Consider the following 23,253-nt stretch of genomic DNA (forward strand, 5'->3'; position numbering starts at 1 on the left):
AATAAAGGACTTTTACGCCTTTTAATAAATGTTCAAAAGTCTAGAGTTTACTCCTATAACATCTGCACTTGACTTTTGTATTAATAGAGTTTTTGCAACATCTCTTAAAGTCTCTAAACCAAGAACTGAACATTTCAAAAAAGGATCTCAAACATCTAGATTTACATGTGCACTGCCTAAAAATGGTATTCAACCCCTTGGATGTTTTAACCTTTACTTGATTTGAAAGAACAGAATAATATTTTCTTCCAGTTTGTTTTCCATATTATGCTGCATTCATTTTACCCTCTACCTTGACAAGCCTTCCAGGGCCGGCTGCCAAAAACCATCCCCACAGCATGATGCTGCCCCCACAGTGCTTCACAGTGGAGATGGTGTGTTTGTGCTGATGTGCAGTGTTTGGTATCTTGGCCAAAAAGCACCAGTTTGGTCTCATCAGACCAAAGAACTTTATTTCACTTGACCATGGAGTCTCCCGCATACCTTTTGGTGAATCCTAGTCCAGATTCAATCCGAGTTTTCTTCAATAGTGCCTTTTTGGTTGCCACTCTCCCATAAAGCTTTGACTGGTGAAGAACCTGGGGAACAGTTGTCTGCGGAGTCTCTCCCATCTCAGCTGCTGAAGCTTGGAACTCCTTCAGAGTAGTCATAGGTGTCTAAGTGGCCTCTCTCACTAGTCTCCTTCTTGTACGGTCACTCAGTTTGTGAGGATGGCTTGATTTAGCCAGATTTACTCATATTCTTTCCATATCTTGATGATTGATTTAATTGAACTCCAGGGGATGTTCAGTGTCTTGGACAATTTTTGTATCCATCCCGACTTTAACTTTTTAATAACCTTGTCTTTTAGTTGCTTGGGGAGTTCTTCTGTGTTCATGGTGCAATGGTAGCCATGAATACTGATTTACCTGTGATTGGACCTTCCAGACACAGGTGTCTTTATACTACAATCACTTGAGACACATTCACTGCACTCAGGTGATCCCCATTTCACTTATTGTGAGTTGCTGAATATTGTTGGTGAATATTTATGCAATAATTTATTTCACAAGGTATATTTTTATTTAATCAACATTACTTTGTAGAAATCTGTTTTCACTTTGACATTAAAAAGTTTTTTTTTTGCAACTTTTTTTGTGAAAAAGCTTGACCACAAACATAGACCATGACTGATTTATACAATTGATAAAAGGGTACAATATCCAAGGGGTGAACATTTTTCATAGGCTCTGTATTTTTGATAAGAATATTAAATGGCATGGGATTAAAACAAAACAAGGACATGCATATTTCTTTCAACTTGTGCCTTGAGATTAAATTTGAAATGCTGACAATAAAGATTAACTTTTGCTATAAGTGCAAGGCATGAGGTAATGAAAATGCATTTGCATTTTGAAAAATGGCTCAAATGTTTATGTTGCACCAATGCTGTTAATGCCACTTCATTCGTTCATCTCTATGAGATTTTGAGCCATTTTAAGCCACCGTGAGAAGTCAGTTGCCCATTACCATGCAGAGTGAAGAGATTTCTCACAGGTTGGATTTGATCAGCTGCGGCCCAAAAATCCCAAATGATCTTCCACCATTCTGCAGCTTCAGTTCATCCATAAATGTCTGTTTAGTAAATTCATATTCCACCTTTTACCCTGCAAGACATAACTGAAATCTGGTGTTTATTGCTGAAAAATATCACGAGAATCTCTACAAATCCTCTCAGAGTTGCCCTTTTTTTAAAACCAACCAGCATCAAACATGTTCTTCATCAATCGCAGAGAGATAATCTCTGTGTTTTGGGGACAATAAGATCAAGATCGTGTTTTCAGATGGAGGGAGGGGGAATTAGATTACCGCTCAAGAGATTATTCCCGTTCCTGACTGAAATTTTTGGGCCTGATTGAGGAGACTAGGCATCAATTTCACTTTCTATTAACTGCAGCTGTTGAGGCAGAAATTTAGATTCCAACTCCTGCAATTTCAGTCTTTCTTTTCCTGTCAGGTAAACTTCACATCCTCAGAGATTTTGACCCTTTCAAGAATTGCATTCTCCTAACTGTGAGGTCAAAATGCATTAATATGATCTGTAAAATGTCACCTAAATTCTCCCTCCTTTTGCAGGTCGTGGAGTTTCTTCCTCCTCCTCCTGCGTGCAGATGAAAGCTGAAAGAGTTAAGAAGATTTGGCAGCCACCACAGCGAAACCAGCCAGCCGGTGAGGGAGGAACCGGCTTCCGGTGGCCAGAGGCAGGCAGCTCGCTCGTCCTGGGATTAAGTGGGATCGGGAGAGATTACAGCCCTCTCTCTCTCTCTTTCTCTCTCATGTTTCCTGCAGCTCGATGAGTCCTGTCTCCGGGGAGTCATTTCACATCACATAGACGTTTTTCTGCACCTTTTTTGGTGCTGAAACCTGCAGGAGGAGGAGGATAAAGACTTGTTGCATCCTTGAGGAGCTGGATATAAAGGTAAGAATGTGCCTTTTTGTCAGAGAAGGGTCATCTTCTGCCTCTTCTTTAACTCCTGAAGAGCTTAAACCACCTTCTTAGGATTTTTTGCATGCATGTGTTATCTTGAAGGGTTGGGCATAAGAACCAATAATGTTTAACATCATATTTTATTCTGTAAAGAAATAAGAAAGAGCCATGCCATTACCAGAATTATAAAGTTTGATATGACTAGATTAAAAATCGAATCATTTTGAAACCTGTTGACCACAGCTACAAAAATAGAAGTCCTACACAGCCAATATTGGCAAATTAACTCCAACACACTTTATTAAGTGTACAAAAATATTGTCGACATTTCTGTCCATCAAGGCTGTGCAGATTTTCTTTCCTCTGAAATATCAAGTGCTGTCAAAAAGTAGAGAAATTTTATGATCTTTAAAACATGACACTGTCTAAATTGCACAAATATGTTGGTAACATTTGGGGTCAAGTAGATGCAACTTGTGAAGAATGAGGGAAACTTTGAAAATATATCAATATGCTCTAGAATATCTTGACATTCCCCATCTTTTTGAAGCTTTAAACCCTGCTACATCAACCCTCTCTGATCAACCAGTGTCTAAAAGTTGACCAAACATATGGACAAATGTAAAGTAATTCCCTTAAAGCATCGTAGCTGTGTTGCTTTATGTGTCAGGGTCACCAGAGCAGAGATTAAGTAATCTGTACATCTCAGTATTTACATCGCCGTCACTCTTACGCGCTGTCGTGAAGTGGGCCATTAACCCTTGACCCTCTTTCACACTAAACACTGATGGAGTTCCCTTACCTGATCCTGGGTCACGCTCACGCCTGGATTAAACATGAGGCCACTCGTGTCTTATTGCACGTCAGTCAGAATCTGTGTCAGAAGATAATTCTGCAGCCCTGGCCTGTAAACTTCAAGCCGAACCCATTGTCATTGTTATATCACTAACAGTGAGCCATCACCTCACTGTTTAGATCAGAGGTGTCCAAACTTTTTTAATCATTCAGAAAAATACAAGGCTGACTTTGCCGCTCTGATGTAACTCAACTTTAGTGTGTTAAAATTAGTAAAACCAGTCTGATGTACCAGCAGATGTGCTTAGTAGTTGGAAAAACAACAAAAGAAATGGCAAACCATATCCAAGGATTTTGAGGCAGCTGATCAGGTTTCAGGGGGCCCTGGTCAGCCTGCACAGCTGGATCCACCCACATGAAAATGATGCTCCATGGAGTAAGGAGGGGAAACGCTGACATCCCATCTCCACATTCAGTCAGAACAAGAGCAAGCTGTCAAACTTTATAGGAGTGTCGGTGCTTGAGGGGGATTAGCGTGAATCATTTGTAATTTTGACCTTGAGATGGAGCAGCCAAGGAGCGCTGCTATTGGCGTTGTGAATCAAGGTATTGTTATTTCAGTTGTCAATATGATTTCCAGTTCCCTTGCAATCTCAACTTAATCATGAAAAAATGACTGATTCTTCTTGTCAAAATGTTATTTTTACAGAATTATAACAGCAGCCTTATCTAGTGCAGGAACTACAGAGTATGATGCTCAAGCTTCATGGTCTACTGTGGACCATATTTCATTTTCTTTCTTGAATTTGCTGCAGGCCAATAAAAAAATGGACTGCAGGTCACATTTGGACCCAAGGCCATGATTTGGACACCACTTGTTTAGATCAGTGTAGAGTTCAGTGTCTTTCCGAAGGACTCAGTGGGACTAAATCTTAAACTATGATTGGCTATTTGCCTTTACAGAGGCAGAGCTTATATTAAAAGCCTTTTTATTTCAGCTGCCTTGCAATATTTTGCATGTGTATTTCATAAAACTGTCCTGAAGTAGAGGAATGACCCTAACAAGTATGCAAGCAAACTCCTGCACAGTCTAACTTGTATAAAACAATTAATGGAAATGATTTGATCATTTTTTGCAGATTTTTAGTTGGAGGCTGGCAAATATCTTAAATTTGAGTCCATACAGAAGATGACATGACACTGTTTAAAGCGTTAAACCCTAACCCTGGAAAAAACATACACCGGCATTACATTTCTTTAAGGAAATTAACATTGAAAGTTTCTTCCATGCCACACCTACATAAATCACTTCCTCAAAGATGTTTTTGATGTTTTCAAAAAATGTGTTTTGTGGTGAAAGTGGCAAAAAATGATTAAAGTGGCTATAAAAATAAGTACAATGTGGCAAATAATAGTCAAACAGGAGCAAAAAAAGTGGCAGCAAGAGGGGAAAAGGGGCAAAGTAGGCATAAAATAGAAAAAAGTGGGTGAAAAGTGGAAAAACAGGAAGAAAAAGCAGCAGGATAGGGCAGTAAGTGGCAAAAATGGGTAAGAAGTTACGAAAAAAATGAGTTACAGAGGGCAAAAAAGGCCAAAAACCAGCAAAAACATGGCAAAAATGGGTTTAAAAGTGACTCAAATTGACAAAAATGTGAGAAAAATGGTCAAAAAATAAGTGAAGAGTGGCAAGAACACTGAAAACAGTGGCATTTAATGGCAAAACGCAGCTTAAATGGGCGAAAGGTGGTAAAAAATGGCAAAAAGCAGTGAAGAGTGGCAAGAATACTAAAAGCAGCGGCATTTAATGGCAAAACATGGCTTCAATAGGTGGCAAAAGTGGCAAAAAAGGTAAAAAAAAATAGCAAATAGCAAAAAGCATGACATAAGAGGCAAAAACCTGGTGGCAAAAATGGGATAGAAGTAGTTAAAATGGGCAAAATGAGATGGCAAAAGTAGGCTTAAAGCAGTAGAAAGAAATTAAAAGTAGCAAAAAAAGAAAAAAGGCAAAAACATTGCAAATGGAAATGTACAGACAAAAAATAAAGGTTTGAAATTAAAGCGAACTGAATTAATGTGGGGATTCAAACTGATTAATGTGGCTTGCAATGGATAATTTCTGAGGTCCTATTTTCCCTTTTCAAAGGTTTTGTGGGGGTATAATATTTCAAATTAGGATACAAAAGAGCCACAATTCATCACAAAAGAGCCACATGTGGCTCTAGAGCCACGCATTGAGTATCACTGCCTTAGGGGCTGCTGATGGTCTAGCAGGTAGTTTGCACCCTGTGTGCAGAGGCCGTGGCCTAAATTTAGGTCTGACCTGTGGCCCATTTCCTTCATGTCATTCCCAGCTTTCTCCTTCCAATTTCCTACTCTGTCCGCTGCCCTATCAACTTTAAGATAAAGGCAAAAGCTCCCAAACTAAAGTCTTAAAACAGCCTTTAAGAACTTTGCAATGTCAGAAAATATGACATCATAAGAGACATGCAGCATAAAATGAATAGCAACATTTAATGTTACAGGGAGTCTGATCCACATAAATGTACCTTCTAAACCCTACTATTACAAAGATTAACTAAACTGTCCTGCATGCATTGCAATATTCCTGCAATTAGATTAAAAAAATTTAAAAAGTAAAAAAAAAAAAAAAAAAGAAAGAAAAAAGAAAAGGTTTTACGTGTTCCAGTATTTCCCATACTCCTGAATTGTGATAATGAAGTATCCTCTGGTCCATACTGACACAAAATCCTGGTACCTTTGGACTGAGATCAGTTGCGTTTTCATGCACAACGCAGAAGGATGTAAATCCCCATCATCTGTTGTTGTGGTTTTCTAAAGGTTTAGGCTCTTAAATACTCATACACACTCTCTTTATTACATAACAAATATTAAATTGTCTGTAGAATCCAAACAGTTTTTGATTTTACTCCCAGAAATAGTTTGGCTTGGCCAGTTCACAGGTCACCGTTATTACTGCTTCCTGTTCCTGGAAGAGAATACTAAAATCCATAATTCTCCAATATCCATGCTGTGAGTTCAATGATGAAATCTCTGCAGGGAACCAGCTCACGTTGCAGTTTCTGGTTACTGTTTACTACCGTTTTTGGTTTTATATCCAGCTGTGGAAGCCTTTCTTCTTTAGAGACCATTTAATTTCAACTAATCCTGGGCTGCTTCTCCATATCAGTGGACATGCATGTAGAAAGACGAAGCCTGCACTTGCAGCATATTAGAATTAGAACGCTTTTATTGTCATTGCCCAGAGTGCTTCATTCAAAAGAACAACAAAAGATGACCATCATCTTTGACACACATGCACATGAATAAAAAGTGATTAAGAAGTTGATTAAAAGTTGATTAGGAGTGGTGGCAAGGGAAAATCAAATCTATCTAGTGCAGTTTTAGGGTTCCAACTCTAACAACCATCCTCCTCTATGATAAAGGGATAAGGGATAACAGTGCTGTTGTTATTTTTCACATTTTTGATTGAGATAATTTTCTACCGATGCAATGAGCCCTTCACAAGATGGAAACAAACTTTTCTCCTTTATCCCAGGTTTTTCTCCGCCCTCCACACACTCAGCAGCCTGGTTGGAGTTGAGGCTCGTGGGTCCAGTGACCATGAGGCAAGCGGTGGAGGCTCAGGTGTTGAACCCCCACTGTGAACTTGGAGAACACGGTCAGTCGCCTTCAAGCTTCCTATGCTGTACTCTTTTAATACACTGGTGTGTTTATATGTGTATTACTTTGTGTTTGCGTGCTGTAGGTCTGCGTCAGATCCTCACAGATGTGATCGAGGAGGTGAGAAAGTCAGTAAATCCAGACATCGATGGAGCGGAGATCCTCCACAGTCTGCTGAACGCCTCCTGGCTGCAGTCGCTACTCAAGGTCTTGCAAAAATGCAACATGCAAAAATAACATTTGCAATGTACTTGCACCAAAATATTACAATGTATTAAAACTTTTACTTTAATTTTTTTAATAATGCTTTATCAAAAAGATACACATAGACATATAGAAGCACAACATTTCCATCGAAATACAGCAAAAAAAAAAAACGAGAAAATAATTTAAGTCATAAAGAAAGAAAACATCTCATATAGCAATTATGTTGAACAACATTGCATCATCGAAGAACACTTGTTCATGTTCTTAAATGTCCAAATGTCTTGGTTATTAACTTTTAAGAAATGTAATAACTTGTCCCCAAATTTGGAAGGAATTTTGTATTTTCCCTTTCATAGCATAAGTCAGTTTTTCCATGGCGAAGCAATTAGATAGACTCTTCAATGAATATCTGACCAAGTGTGGGCATGTCGGTGCTTTCCCATGCTATTGCAAAATAATGTTCAGTCTAAAGTAATTGATATAATATCAGAAATAATTTGGATGACTTTTTTGGCCAATCCAAAGACAGTGAAATAATGTGCTTTGATCCAGGCCACATTAAATACATAGATCAGAGTTCTTCCTGATTACTTTTTGTATTTTTATTTTTTATTTAACCTTTATTTAACCAGGAGAATCCCATTGAGATTATGTATACTTCTTCCTTTATATTAAATGAATTGTAAATGCAGCCATCTTTGTTTATCATTCATGGATAAACGTGTAATTTTATGGTCTTGATTTGTGTGATATGAGTGTTTATCCTGCTGAAAAAATGGTGTTTTGGTAGCAAATATAAAACAATATTTAATCATTTTACTATGAGGATTGCTTTATAAACCCTAAGAAAATATATATGGCAGCAGAAGACTGTAAGAAGTAGCTGCTAAAAATGAAGAGAGACATTTTTTTTTTTCTTTGAGATTTATTTTTGGGCTTTTCATGCCTTTATTTGACAGAGGAAGGGCAGTGGATAGATTCGGAAACAGGGAAGAGTGTGGGGAGAGACATGCGGTAAAGGGCCACAGGCCAGATTTGAACCCCGGCCGCCCGCATACATGGGTAGCACCTTAAACCACTTGACCATCTGTGCTCCCAAAGAAAGACATTTTTACCCTGTCTGAGAAAAACACTGTAAGCCTTGGCTGATTTTTGTGCTTAAGTTTTGTGTGCTTATACTTTTCCCTCTGTTAATTTTGTTAATGTGCATCTGGCCTGAGTATATGCTGAGATGAGTGCATAATGTCTTTCTCAATGCAGAAAATCAGCCAGTAAAAACTGTTAAATTCGTTGTAGGTTTGCATAAAGATCAACTACAACACTTAAAAGGAACCCCGCATGATAAAAAAAAATTCACCCTATTGGATAGACATTTTTATCTCTCATATTTATTTTGAACTAAACAGAAAAACTCACTAGATATCTGCATTTCGCATGTTTTTGGTCTGCACTGGTAGAGTGACGTCACTTGACGTCACTTGGCTGGAGCGCGTTCCTATGCAGTAATGCTGTTTCAGATCATGGACATAATATAAGTATAAAGAAAATTGTAAATATGTGCCTTAAGTCTAAAGAACTTACTGAAAAAGTTTTATATGGTTGTTTTCAGGTTTATGAGTGTCTCCAAAGATACCTGAAAAACTCACCAGCACCTGCCCTGGACTACGCTTCAGGCCTCTCACTTCAGGTTCATCCTCAGATTTAATTTTCATCAATATCTGGATTTTGTGATTCATTCCCTGGGAGTCTTTTGAAAGCTGATGGTTCTGGGGTATTTTTGGTCTGCAGTTGCTGATCGACATCCGATCGTTGCCAGGCTGTTCTGAAGATGCTAAAGAGCTCTACCGCCTCCTGAGACAGCCACACCTGCAGGTCAGAGAGGTTTTAGTTAAAGCCTCAAAGTTTCAGTTTGGAGGGAAGAAAGTAATTTTTTCAAGTCAAGTGTGTGAATAATGAAAGTTTGTATTGACTTGCAATGAAAACCACACTTAAGAGGTGAAAGATTCTCATGAATTTCTGCATATGTTCACTTAAAAATCATACTTTTAGCATTTTATAACTGTATTAGATTGTTTTCACCAACCATTATTTGTACATTTTTTACACCTTAACTTAAGAAATTGCTCACAGAATCTTTTAATTTTGCTGCACTTGTGGGTTAGCTGCAGCTTTATGCTTTAACAATGAAGACTTGGTATCATGCTTGAATAGTAGAAAGATGTGTTTAGAAATACATAAGTAAAAGAAGAAAATACATTGCAAAAAAATCCATACATACAGTGTAACACATATTGATTTTTCTGTTGTAAAGGCTCTCCTCTCTGCTCATGATACGGTGGCCCAGAAGGACTATGAGCCTGTGCTTCCACCCATGCCTGAAGACCTACCAGACGACGAGGAGGCCACCAGGATCGTCTGCCTGGTGAAGAACAAACAGCCTCTGGTGAGAAACAGAGCTAAAGTCTCCTCATTCATCGTTAAAATACCAAAGCTCCAAACGAAGTTTGGTTCAGCGTTTGGCATGTGCCTCTTATTCGTAGTATTCAGGCTTACATTGAGGTCACATTTGATGAGATCACCTCCGTTTGTCATTTACCAAAGTCTTCTTTAATCTCTGTTTGTGAGAACAGATTTTCAGGGATCAGAGGGACTCATCAAATAAACTTTGAGCTTAAACACAGAACTAGGATCAGAAGTCAAATGCAGACAAATAGACCGTTCTATAGGGTATTTTTAGGTTGCCAGAGTCAGTCTTTTTCTCTGAAGGATCAATTCTGGAAGTAATTTTTGACAGTTGACCAAACTTTGAGTCTCATTTTCCCCAATTATCAGCTTTTTAGACTCAATTTTAGTAATTTAACAGGCTTTTTTGGAGGTCATGAGTATTCAAGTCTTCCCTGACAAAAAGGCAATTTGCTCTCGCTTTTTCTATAAGAACAGTGTTGTGTTTGGGTGGATACAGAAGTTTGTGTTGATGAAATATGCAAAACAAACAAAAATTATAGATATTACTTTATTGTAATTGCAAAGGAGAATGCATATTTTGATTTGAATGAACTCATCTTTTAGATAGCCTGCAATATGTCAAAAGGATAAAATGTATTGACAGGACCCAACATCACCTCTTCTATTGGCAAATGTGACCCAGTGGCCTTAAAATTTTTACAGCTTAAATCTATTGACCAATGAATATCAAAGTTAGTACTATATATTAGGCAAACATGACTTAACAAACATGCCATTAGAGAAACCTTGAATCGACATACATCAAGACATAATATTCTATTCCTTTTCCTGTAGTAAGACACACATTGTGGCTGTTTTCTTGATATTTTGAGAAAGTAACACATTAAAATGAGAAAAACATTTTTGTTAATGGAGTTAAATAAGTTTAGATCTTGAGAAAGTGAGCAAAGTGTACCTGTTATCATTTATAAAACAGAGTACAATTAAAATGTCTGTGTCTGCCTGGACCTTCTGTACATCATGGACTTTATATATTTGCTACTCTTGAGCTGATAGGCTACAATGCCGTTGATGTAAATGGAGGAGCTTTTCGGTGAATAAAATTCATGCAAACCAGGTCGGGAGACGTGCAAAACATGTTCTCTGCCATGACAAGCTTTTGGTGGGCCTCCTAGTACTTGTTTTTAAAGAAAATGTGGTCTAGTTCTGATTAAATGCTGCTTTCCTACAGCTACATCTGAGCTAGTAGCTACAGCAGCAGGGGCCATTGGATACACTAGCAAACCCCACCGTAATGATTGCAAACCTATGCTGAAGCAGGCCATTATCATCTTATTATGACTAAACCCCACCCACCCGCAAATCCATCTGCTTTGAAAGGTTAGATAAATAATCCAATATCTCAAAGGAAAAAGCCCAAAATGACATGTGATTCCAGAGAAAGAGAGTAAATAAAATGCATGTATGCATGTCCTCTGAGGGCTTCTGTACTGTTTTAGCTGTGTAGATTGATTAGTCACAGTAAAAATAGCACACAGTGAGGGATCTGAAGGAAAAATCCTATTCAAATCCTTGATTAGGAGATTTGATTATCAGCCATAATGTCATAACAATCCAAGGTAGATTTACCTTGACGTACCTGTGTGTAAAAAAATGGCTTCTGTAGAGGACACAAGTTTGGATTGAACAACTTTATTGTCATTGCACAGATGTACAACAAAAATCACGTGGAAGGAAAAAAGTGCAAGACAATAAAAGAGAACAACAAACTCTCATTGGATGTTATCAACCTTGTTTTAAGAAAGTTGGAGAAGAACACTATCACAGAGCATAATAGCAGTGTGTCTGATGGTTGGAGCTTGCTGTAACCATGGGAACAACTGTTGTTTAAGAGCAAGCACAGTATGTGCACAAACCACAGTTTATTGCAAATTTATTACCTACAATATAAACTCAGCAATAAATATAAACGTAGAAAGAAAGTCTGTGAATGATTTAAAAGTTTGATAAGGTTATTTGCATGAACGTAAGGAATCACAGTGGTTTGTGGGATGTGTAGTTCCATCATTTACAGTCATTTGTATTCAGTTAGCTGTTTGGATTGGTTCCAGGATTCAAAATGTTGATGTTAGGATTGTCTGAAAAGTCAATGGATGACTTGAATGAGGAAATTTACTTCCTGAACCAGAGCCATGAAAAAGTGCAGTCACTTTGGAGCTCTACAGCTTGTTTGTCTGTTAAATTTTGCATCTACTTCAGTAGCAGACAACTTAAACCACAACAGAAATGCTTTTCCAGCCCAGCCGTCGCAGATGCCCTCGGATATTTTGACATGTCGGCTTTTCTTTGCCAAATATGAATCATGCGTCTGTCTCAGCCCAACAGAGACCAGATGTTTGATTTTTATAATCTCTCATTTGACTAATTGTGTGCTAATGCTACAGGTCATATCCTGACTGCAGAAACAAATGCAGACGAAGGATTTTTAAAGAAAACAGATAGTTTGGGAGATAGTGACTATTATTAATCCCTGCAGGATGCTCACATGCAAGTTTCTGTTTGTCTTACATTTTGATATGATTTTAAGGGGGGGATTAAAGTTTTTTTAAGCTTTAATCTCATTTTGTGTTACTTTTGCTGAGAATGAGGGAAGGGAACAAATAAATAAAGCATGGAGAAAAGAAGCAGAAGCATTAATAGAAGTTAGGAATTTGTTGATAAATCAGGAGCAAGCATTGATTATAATGTTTAAAAGTCAGTGTAGGACATGCAACTGTCTTTTTTATCTCTGCCTTTGAGTGACTCTGTTGTCTCACAGCCACGCAACCAACGGAAAGTCGGGCTCTCGCTCTCCTGCTCCTCCTCCCCATGTACAAAAAAACGCCTCAGAGGCGCCGCCTGTAGCCACTGGGACACCCTGAAGCGCCTCACCAAGCAGACGCTTCACCGAGGCGGTGCTTTTGGGGTCCATAGCCCTGCTCCGACAAGAAACCTGGATGTCAATTGGTGTAACATTCGCAGGGGAAGCTTCCCACAATCTGAACCACCATGCCACTCAGCTGGAGCTCGACCTTATCCCCCACCTCGGTTTAAATCAATGAGAAGCTGTCAGATGTGCTGCAGCAGGCCAGTGAGCAAATGTCGAGTCTGTTACACCAATCTTCTCTGGGAGCAAAACCGTTCAGCACCTTCGGTCTACAGCTCTGTCATGATCGGTAAGAAAGACCTCATGGTTTTCCTTCATCCGCCATCGTCATCTATCAATAATCCTTGATTTATGACTTATTTTTCCATTTAAGACAAAGTCATCGAAGAGATAGACAGCGGAGATGATTCCAATGACATCCGATCGCCACATCGCACATCTCATCATTGGACCGTCTCGCCCCCATGTCTTACTGTCCCCTACTATTCCAACGTAGACGACTACCTCCCTCCAGGTCTTCCTCCGAGGCTTCAAAACCAAAGTCCCCGAGTCCGAACAGCCCCTCCAAGCCCAATGCGCCCACGCCGTGGTCGTGTGGTCGATCTGCCTCCCGTCCCCCCAGTTGAACTCGCCAAGCAGGAGAGTTTAGACGAGCTGAGGACGACGGTTCAGCTGGCTGCAAGCTCCATGGAGAGCAGCACCAAAGACATCAAGCTCCTTGGAGAGAAGATGGCTGCAGCCACTGAACGGATGTCCGAAACAGTCCAAGACAACTCACAAGCTTTGGCACTCCTCACACAAGTCGTGGACCGCCTGCAGACACTCCTCACTGCCAACAGCATCCCAAAACTTGTAGTCCCAGAACAAGACGGAACACCAGAGACAAACCAATCCCCGCAGAGCCAAAAGAAGCGTCCATCTTTGACGCACCAATCCAGATGTTCCCTACCATCACCGCCTTCCTGCAGCTCCTCCTCCAGCTCCCTCAGCAGCTACCTGGATGCCCCCTCTACGTCCCAAGGCACCAGCTGTCTCTCTGTGTCCTGCCATGGCTCGCCCAAAACTACCCTGAAATCCAAAAACGCCACTCTGCCACAGAAGAAACAACTTTACGCTGTGCTAAAAGAGCCCAAGCAACACCTGACTAATGGACTCCTCGAGGAGCCAAAGGAGGTGCCAATCAGCATGAAAGGACGCCGATCACCACAGAGGAAGAAGAAAAAGAAGAAGAAAGCAACATGAGAGATGCTGGAAAAGTGTCCAGAAAAGTCACATTCTTGGGTTCTTTCAAGTCGAATCCACTGAGAGGATGACCTGCAAACACAAGCAGTGGTATATACAATCTATTTCAGCCTTTTTGCTCAATTTCACGCCACTTTCTTCATCGTGTTGGACCATTTCATCCATCATATCTTCACGCCACATCTTTGAACATCATCTCCGTTCGTGTAGTTTGTTTTCCATTTCACCCCTAGGTGTCACCGCTTCCTGAATTCTTCATCGCTTATATTCATCTTCATTCGTATGATTGAAAGTTGGCCCACACATGCCTTTACTCACAATGTATTTTTTGTTTTGGTTTTCTTTTGTCCTAGGGAGCAACCATAAAGAGAAATGAGATCTCAGGGGAGATCTTCATCGCCCGGGTGATTCATGGAGGGCTGGCAGATCGAAGTGGTGAGCCATTTTCATCAAAAATTACTTGGAATAAAGTTTCTAGCTTGGTAGTATCAATGACAAGATAACAAAAAGATGATTTGTCTCAATCCACTAGCTTGGTCTTCTCCTTATGTGACTGAAGTACATTAGCAAGCTTTTCTGTTCTTTTCTACAAATGTTGAAGCAAATATGGGTTTTATGTACTTGGACACTTCTTTAAGTCTCCCAGAAGTTTAGAGAAAACGTCAAAGTCAAAGAAAGGCAAGGAGAAACTTGAATAGAATCCCTGTTTTAATTTTTTGTGTTTTTATGGTGCATGTGCAGGTCTTCTGCATGCAGGCGACAGGATCGTGGAGGTGAATGGTTTTCCTGTAGATGGGATGGAGCCTGAGCAAGTTATACAAGTTGTGGTAAGTCACTAGTTTGTCTTGTTATCTGCCTTTTTGCTGTGTCCAACTTTGTCAGTACTGGATTGACTGAGTTGCTTTTTTTTGCTTTGGAAAAGAAAAAATTCCTTCCAAAGTAAAGGAGAAATACCTGATTTATTGAGCCTTAACTATGCATATTATAATCTATTATCCAAGACTACAATTCTGTGATATTTGTACTATTTATACCCATTTCTTCCCAGTGTTGAAGGACAATTTTTCTGTTATTAAACCAACTTTCAGACCTTACGAAACCACTCACAAACCTGACTGTTGTAAGACTATTGTACATAAGTAAAAGTGCAGTTACTCTGGTTTAAAGTTTGCTTGAGTAAAATAATTGGTCTATAAATGTAGTCAAGTAGAAGTAAAAAGTATTTAATCTAAAGTTTACTTTAAGTATTAAGTACTGAGTAGCTATTAAGGAGTTGTACAGTAAAATATTGTCTTTCCTTTGCAATTGGCATTAACACCAAGAGAATAGATCTGCAACCAGGTTGTTCAGGTAAAGTCACCTCTAAAATTAGGTTGAATACAAAGGAAAACTCAGTGTTAATTGACTTCATTTAGAGTTAAATTTGACACTCTAAAAGTGTCTTCATTGGCTCACATGACATAAATATACTACAGTTCTGAAAGTCTTAATAATTTTGGAACAGGCAAGAAGACAGCTGAGGGTGAACTTCTTAGCAGGGCTATGCAAACTAATGCTTTATGCAGGAACCCTAACTCACTGGATAACTTCATTCATGGTGCAAATTTGTCTCACATCATAACTAGTAATAATCCACCAGAAATGTAAGAAAAACCCCCAGTAGGGGTCACTGTACAACAGTCAACATGCAAATACAACTTAACACATCTCAAATTTATCGAAACACTCTGCCCAAAGGCATGATGGGAAACTTGGCCCACACATCCCCCTAGATTTGCAGTCACAGTGGGCCGAGCTTAGATCAGTTACAGAGCTGAACCAACTTCAAGTAAAATTCAACCCAATCATTTTGTCTTTACTGTCCTGGCCACTTACATCTGCAGTGTTTCTCAGTGGTCATAGGAGTTTCAAAAAAGAATCCAAGCCTCTAAATGCCAAATTGCAGACTATTTTCTCGTGATGAGATACATCTATGAGTCATTAATGTCCTATAAAGTTCATTAATCTGTTTGTATTTCTACAATCATTTAGCAAGCCAGGTCACAAGGCACCATCATGTTCAAAGTCATCCCCATCACAGAAAGGCCGGTCCACAACCAGACGATGGTAAACACATCTCATTCATTCGCACCATTTTTAAAACACACGTTTACACCTTTAAGTCATCGTAATGATTCTCTCATCTCTTATAGCTGTATGTGAGGGCCATGGCAGACTACAGCCCGCAGCAGGACCCAGCCATCCCATGTGCTGACGCAGGTATGAGCTTCAGAAAAGGTGACGTCCTGGAGATCGTAGACCAGACAGACGCCCTCTGGTGGCAAGCCAAGAAGCTGCCCAACAACACAGCCTGTGCTGGCCTCATCCCCTCTACCAACCTGCTTAAACGGTCAGGAGTTAAAGAGCCGCTCTCTCTTTGAAGTGTCTTACAAAACTTTTTGAGAAGGAAGAGTTCATTATAACTATTAACCAGAAACTTTCCATTTATCTTATAATGTGGGTCTTACTTGGTCTAGAGCAGTGTTTCCCAGCCATCTTGAATTAATAAAATTAGAATTAATGACATTTTAGTGTGTCTGACCAAAATCAGGATATTTATAACCCTGCTGTCGTTGTGTTTTTGTCCCTGAATCTACCTGTTCTTACAGGAAGCAGAGGGAGTTCTGGTGGTCTCAGCCTTATCAGCCACATGCCTGCATACAGACCTGTAAGTTCAACACATTTTCTCTAACTTATCCCAAACTTCTCTGCATTTTCAACTTCAACATCCCCATAAAACATGGTGTAAGATTCAAACTTCCACTGTTTTTTACTCCATGCTTTCTGAAGTGAGCACTGTAGAGGAAGGTAAGGAGAGAAACAACACAGCTGTAGTTAAATTAGCTTTGATGTCTCAGCTGCATGATTTTTATGTTTCAGAGATGTGACATTTTCTTTTGTCTCCACCACAGAAGAAGACCTGATGGCCCTCGATGAGAAATGTGTAGAAGCAGGTAAAGCTCCATCTGTCGTTTCTTCACTTTTTAATCTCACTGCATGTTTTTGCTGCTTTGTGATTGATTTTTTTTGTGTTTTTTCTTCCCGTCAGATGAGGAGGCTTTTGAATCTGGTAGGTAAGTCTTTGTTGATTTAATCTGCTCTGACTCTGAGTTTTGAGTCGTTCTTGCAAAGCTTTCTCTAATCTTTATCTGAAATGTTTGTTTTTCTGTTTCTTTTCTGATTGGAAAATGTCAGAGGAGCTCAGAGAAGGTAAGAAAAACACAGACTGTGTTTCATTATTTGTAAACAGAGAGAAAAGTCAGATTTATAAAGCTACACAGGATGAAACAAGAGTATGCAAGGGGGGTGGGTGGGAAGCTTAAAACTAATCAACTTGGATGCATTGCATGATGGGAGCTGTAGGATGAATTCAGCAAGAAAAATCAAGTGTTCGTCTTTATTTTACTTTAATGCTACTCATTTAATCCTTAGGAGGATTTTCCTCTACAGAATAAACTTATGTATGTCTTATGGTAACACATTTCTCTTTGATTTCAGCGTTAGGTTCAACCCAATTTGTCTAGGAGATGCTCATTAGCTATTTAGCAATACTCACACATGCTCCTAATGTCTGTGAAAAGTTTGGGACTTTCTGAGTGTTTTAGGCTCTGAAAACTTTAGATCTATTGTGCAGATTCCTCTGACTTGTGTGCATGTTAGGCCTTAAATTTATGTTCAAGTTTTGTAACTGAGAAGCCCCACAAACCTGAGATTTATTGTGCAAAGTTATGTGACTTTTAGCTTCTTAGCACTGGGATTATTTTCAACATTGATGCAACACAAAGGGACATAAAAGCACTTCTTAATCAGAGGAATCGTCATTTAAGTCAACAGATATAAACTATATAAAGTACCTATAAAAAGTATTCACCCCCTTGGATGGCTGACCCTTTTATTGGTTTTATAAATGTCAATTTGATTTAAAAAAAAATGTAAATATGTAATGTAAAATAAGTGACTGCATACATATTTACCCCCTTTATGCCAGTACTTAGTTGATGCACCTTATGCTGTAATCACAGCACTGAGTCTGTGTGAATAGGTCTCATTTAGGCTTATACATCTGCAATTTTACTCCATTCTTCGTTGCAGAACTGCTCTGTCAGGTTGCACAGGGATAGGATGTGAACAGCCCTTTTCAAGTCCAGCCACAAATTCTCTATTGGACTGAGGTCTGGGCTTTGGCTCGGCCAATCCAGAACATTCACCTTGTTGTCTTTAAATAATTTCCGTGTAGCTTTCTCTGTATGCTTCAGGTAGTTGCCTTGCTGGAAGATAAATCTCCTCCCAAGCTGTAGTTCTCTTGCAAACTGAATAAGATTGTCCTCCAGGATTTTACAATATTTTGCCACATTTATTTTACCCTCTTTTTATACGAGCCTTCCAGGGCTGGCTGCCAAGAAGCATCCCCACTGCATGATGCTGCCACCACCATGCATCAAAGTGGGGATGGTGTGTGTGGTCTTCGCTAAACATGGCATCTTGTCTGATGGCCAAAAAGCACCATTTTGGTCTCATTAGACCCAAGAACTTTCTTCCACTTGACCATGGAGTCTCCCACATGCTTTTTGCTGAACTCTAGTCCAGATTTAATCTGAGTTTTCACCAACATGCCTCTCTCCCAAGAACCTGGGCAACAGTTGTTGTATGCAGAGTCTCTCCCATCTCAGCTGCTTAGACTTGTAACTCCTTCAGAGAAGTCATAGGTGTCTTGTTGACCTCTCTCACTAGTCTCCTTCTTGCATGGTCACTCCATTTGTGAGGCCGGCCTGATCTAGGCAGATTTACACGTTCCTTCCACTTATTTATGATGGATTTATCTGAACTCCAGGGCATGTTGAGTGCATGGACATTTTTTGCATTCATCCCCTGATTTTTCAACAACATTTTCTCTGAGTTGCTTGGGATGTTCTTTTGTCTTCATGGTGTAATGGTAGCCATGAATACTGGACCTTCCAGACACAGGTGACTAAACACTACAATCACTTGGGATACATTCACTGCACCCAGGTGATCCCCATTTCCCTAATTGTTAGACTCCTTGCACCAACTGGCTGGACTTCTGTTGAATTAGCTCTGTCACATTAAAGGGGGTGAATATTCATGCAGTCACATATTTTACATTGCATATTTACAATCAGTTTGGATTGAACATGCTATTTTAAATGCCAAACAGGGTCATTAAGCATGGAATCAGTCTGAGTGAGCACTTTACACAACTAAGGCCTAATCACACCTTGTGATCCAGCTGGACATCTTGATCTCACCTTACAACCTTTCCAGGTTACTAAACACTCAAACCAGGCCAAAGCACAGGAGGGGGTCCAAGGGAAAAACACAAATAGCTGTATATTGAAGCTGAAACTTCAGCAAAACTGTCTGACAGCTGAGTATCTTTAATAGGGAAAATAATCATCTGTTTGTGTTTTTGTCAAACAGAGGAGGATGACTTCAGCAGCAACATTGAAAGCATCTATCTAGGTAAAAACAGCCTCAGTCTCCCTGCATGCATCTATCTGCTCATACACAGTCTCATCTTGTAATTTCTCCTTCCAAAATCAGAACTAATGCATTTGTTCATTCTTCCCTCAGCGGGCTTTAGGCGCAGCATGCGTCTGTGCCGGCGGCGCTCTCACAGCACCACCCAGCCATCCTGCCACACCCGCTGTCCCAGCAGCTGCTACAGTGCGCTCAACAGTCCCTATGAGGAGGTGGTGCGGTATCAGCGCCACCCGCAGGACACACACCGCCTCATCGCCCTCATAGGTCTTTCAAAAACTCAGAGAGTGGTTGAGGGAAAATTAAACATTTTGTTAGACGCTTCTTAAGCACTTTAACCATATCTGATTTGTTCAAACATGGCTGTATAAATAAAGTTTGATCCATTTATTCTCAGGTGCATCAGGTGTAGGTGTAAATGAACTAAGAAGGCGATTGATCGAACTGAACCCAAATGTCTTCCAGGGAGCCATACCTCGTAAGTCCACATCACCATCATCCACTGAATTCCATCAACAAAATATTTATGCCTGAAAAGAAGCATTTTCTTCCATCTGTGAGCTCCTGAGAGAATCGTTCCTGTGATTTTAATATTTAAAATAGATGCCATTTTCCCTGTCCAGACACCACGAGAGCACCCAAAGGATACGAGGAGTCTGGCAGAGAATATCACTTCACCAGCCGAGAAATCTTTGACAACATGGTTTACAACAACAGGTACAGCGACCTCAAGACTATGGATAATGAATGTTTATAGAGAAGACAGATTTTTATAACTACAAAGATCTTTTCCCTTTTTTCATTCTTTCTCTGGCAGATTTGATCATTAACTCCCACTGAAATCATAATAATCTTATATTTTTGAACAAATACAGGTATTAATGTTTGCGTTTAAAGCAGTTTTCACCCTTGTGTTTTGTCTTGCAGGTTTCTTGAGTATGGCGAGTACAAGGGGAATCTCTACGGCACCAGCATCGAGTCTGCCAAGGAAGTTTTAAACAGTGGGAAGATCTGTGTTGTTGACATCGAGCCACATGTAAGAAAACAAATACTTAAAAAATGTTATGAAAGAAATTCTTACATTCAGGGTGTTTGTGACAAAAAACGCAGCATACATAGATAACAAAAATTATATACATTACATTTTTTTTCCCAACTTTTAAGCATACATTTTTTAAATTAAGAGCAGACTTGATCATAGATATGAAATATTGAATCATTTTGAGGATTTTAACCCTTTCAGTTCCAGTCAATTTTTGTCATGTAAACAAACAAACAAACAAAAAAATATTTATCTATATATACTACAGGGAAATTGGATTTCCTTAAAAGGGATTTTCACAGCCTTTAAAACATTTTAAAGATTAGTAAAAACTTTGGTTTGTATGCATTATTTTTTAATTATTATTTAAATTGTTACACTCAGGGTGTAAGTGTCCAAAACTGGACACCATGCAAAAACAGCCCCAAAAATGCTACATGTTTAAAAACAAACAGACAAAAAGCATAATCTTTTTAATCAAGATCGGACTTGATCAGAATTATCAAATATAAATTAATTTGGGGTAATTCGACCCTTTAAATGCCAGTTTAAGTGCTGATGTTTGAAATGTAAAACATAAAAAAAATAATGTTTTTCTTCTATACTACATGCAAATTTAATTTCCTTTAAAGAGATTATCACACACCTGAATAAGTTAATAATAACTGAATGGATTTTTTTAAATTATTTTTTTCAATTTAAAGATTTTAATAAATTGTTACACTCAGAGTGTAAGTGGCCAAAATGGATGCCATATGTTAAAAGGGAATAAGAATACTATACATATATTAAAAAATATTGCATACATTTTTAAATCAAGATCAGACCTGATCATAAATATAAGATATTGATTAACTGTTAGGATTTTTAACTCTTACAGTGCAAGTTTAAGTGCAAAAAAACCTGTTGATTTTTTAATGTAAAAACACACACACACACACAAAAATTATATACTGCATGCAAATTGGATTTCCTGGAGAGGGATTATCACTGTCTTAAGTATGTAAATAGTGAGTAACAACTTTGATTTTTATGCATTATTATTAAGTTTTCTAATTTTAAGATTTTAATAAATTTATGAAATAGTGCCACTATAAGAAACCAAAAACCAAAAAACAAACAAACAAAAAAAAAAAACAGGCAATTTCCTCTCATGACAAATATGGGAAAATTGCTGACATTTGATGACAAAAAGGAAAACTGCGCTGACTCCAAAATGAAAGCCTAATATCATACACATGCATGTTTTTTTTGACTGTGATGGCTGGTGGACCAAAAATTGTGGTTTTAATGGGGTTCAATGGGGCAGATTTACAAACACCCTGAGTGTATGCAAAACTTGCACAGAGCGTATTATTGACCTGTTACATGTGCTGATATTGAAATTTAAAAATTATATTGAAAAAAGTACCTGAAATGTATAAAATCTATAAAACAGTCAAAATATTTTTTTTTAAATGACCAAAAAAAAGCCACAAAATGGTCCACAAACCCTTAATGGGTTAATGATGTAAAATCCTACATGAGGGTTGTTTTTGAGAAAATTACTGGCACTTTGATTAATTAAGGGATGCACAATTTTGTATAGTTTTTTCTTATATCTGATACACTGATTTTCCAAATACATTTAAAAAGGTCTCTTAAATTTCCTTAAATCTCAAGAAGCCCAAGTGTCGTACATTTGCACATTCTGCTGATATATATTGCCGATGTGTTGACTGTAAATGTCAGCAGAAATTATTGTAACTTCAAATATGATAGAGCTTTCTCAGCCATTATCTCCTGACATAATTATGCAGACATTATCATGCATCCCTAGATTAAATTTTTGTTAAATTTGTTGTATTTCTGCATTCAGGCGGTTCAAGCAGTGAGGACCCATGAGCTGAAGGCCTACGTCATCTATGTGAAGCCTCCATCTCTGGAGCGCCTCAGGGAGACCAGAGAGAAATCTTACATCACCACCAACTACTATGTCAACCGCCCCTTCAAAGTAAGAGCAAGATAATATAACACTTATCCTGTTTTAGGTTGACTTTTCTGACAGTTTTTAATAATATCTCTGTCACATGTGGTGTTCTTCATCAGGATGAAGATTTCCAGGAGATTGAGGAATCAGCCCGTAAAATCGAGTCTCAATATGGACAGTTTTTTGACCACATCATCGTCAATGACGAGCTGCAGGACGCCTGTGTCGAGCTGCTAACGGCGGTGAGGAGGGCACAAGATGAGCCACAGTGGGTCCCAGCCAGCTGGATACGGCCAACCACCGAGTCGTGAAGAGGACACAGAGAAGAGTCAAGGAAGCTGAGAGGGCTCGGTCCACTGTTATTTCTGAAATCTTGACATGTGATTCAATTTTATTTCCATAGGGCATGTTTTAGAGGAGGAGAGCATGAAAGAAATCCTCTAAATCCCCAAAGATAAGATGGAGCTGGACTAAAGCCTGAGGAAACTGTGTCGGAGTTTAAATAGTAACTTCAAAATTAGAGCCAACTGGAATTACTAGATTAGAAGCATGTGTTTGGTGCTAGAGTTAACAATGAAAAACAATGAAAGATCACATTAGGCAACAAATATATCAGTTAGAAAATGCAGAGATTACTCACTGATTAAAAACAATGTGTTCTACTTTGGACACATCTTTAATTTTGAACGCACAAAAATAGTCAATTCATGGCCCTTCTCTCTTTAAACTGTGATTTCTCTTCAATGTTGTGTACAGACTAGAAAGGAAAAATGGTTTCTTGTTGATAATTCCGTTTTCTTTTTGATTGTAAATTTTGTAATTTTTGAGGTTTCTGTGTGGCATTACATTTCATCAAAATAATCTGTTATGGGCCCGAGGAATTAAAACTTTGTGGGGTTTTTGTAATTAAATCTTGTCTT

The 23,253-nt window shown here is 38.8% G+C and overlaps 1 protein-coding gene across 1 annotated transcript; it reads left to right on the top strand.

Moving 5' to 3' along the window:
* The first annotated feature begins 6,772 nt into the window (after nt 1–6,772).
* Nucleotides 6,773–23,219, top strand: LOC121505973 (MAGUK p55 subfamily member 4-like). The gene is made up of 21 exons (XM_041781431.1): nt 6,773–6,941; nt 7,029–7,150; nt 8,760–8,837; nt 8,939–9,022; nt 9,462–9,593; nt 14,138–14,219; nt 14,526–14,611; nt 15,816–15,890; nt 15,977–16,173; nt 16,433–16,491; nt 16,614–16,631; nt 16,736–16,777; nt 16,873–16,893; nt 17,019–17,033; nt 19,263–19,304; nt 19,416–19,589; nt 19,720–19,800; nt 19,946–20,039; nt 20,250–20,358; nt 22,223–22,357; nt 22,453–23,219. The coding sequence occupies exons 1-21, from the start codon at nt 6,773–6,775 to the stop codon at nt 22,642–22,644; spliced, it is 2,007 nt and encodes a 668-aa protein (XP_041637365.1). The 3' UTR covers nt 22,645–23,219.
* The last annotated feature ends 34 nt before the right edge of the window (nt 23,220–23,253 follow it).

The sequence above is a fragment of the Cheilinus undulatus genome, linkage group 24 (genome assembly GCF_018320785.1).
Source record: "Cheilinus undulatus linkage group 24, ASM1832078v1, whole genome shotgun sequence".
Lineage (NCBI taxonomy): Eukaryota > Metazoa > Chordata > Actinopteri > Labriformes > Labridae > Cheilinus > Cheilinus undulatus.

What these genes read in the sequence shown, in the direction of transcription:
- LOC121505973 (XM_041781431.1), top strand. Translation starts at nt 6,773, where the DNA reads ATGAGCCCTTCACAAGATGGAAACAAACTTTTCTCCTTTATCCCAGGT. An exon ending in CCGCCTCATCGCCCTCATAG is followed by an intron (nt 19,590 to 19,719) that starts GTCTTTCAAAAA and finishes ATTTATTCTCAG; the next exon opens with GTGCATCAGGTGTAGGTGTA. An exon ending in TTGTTGACATCGAGCCACAT is followed by an intron (nt 20,359 to 22,222) that starts GTAAGAAAACAA and finishes TTCTGCATTCAG; the next exon opens with GCGGTTCAAGCAGTGAGGAC.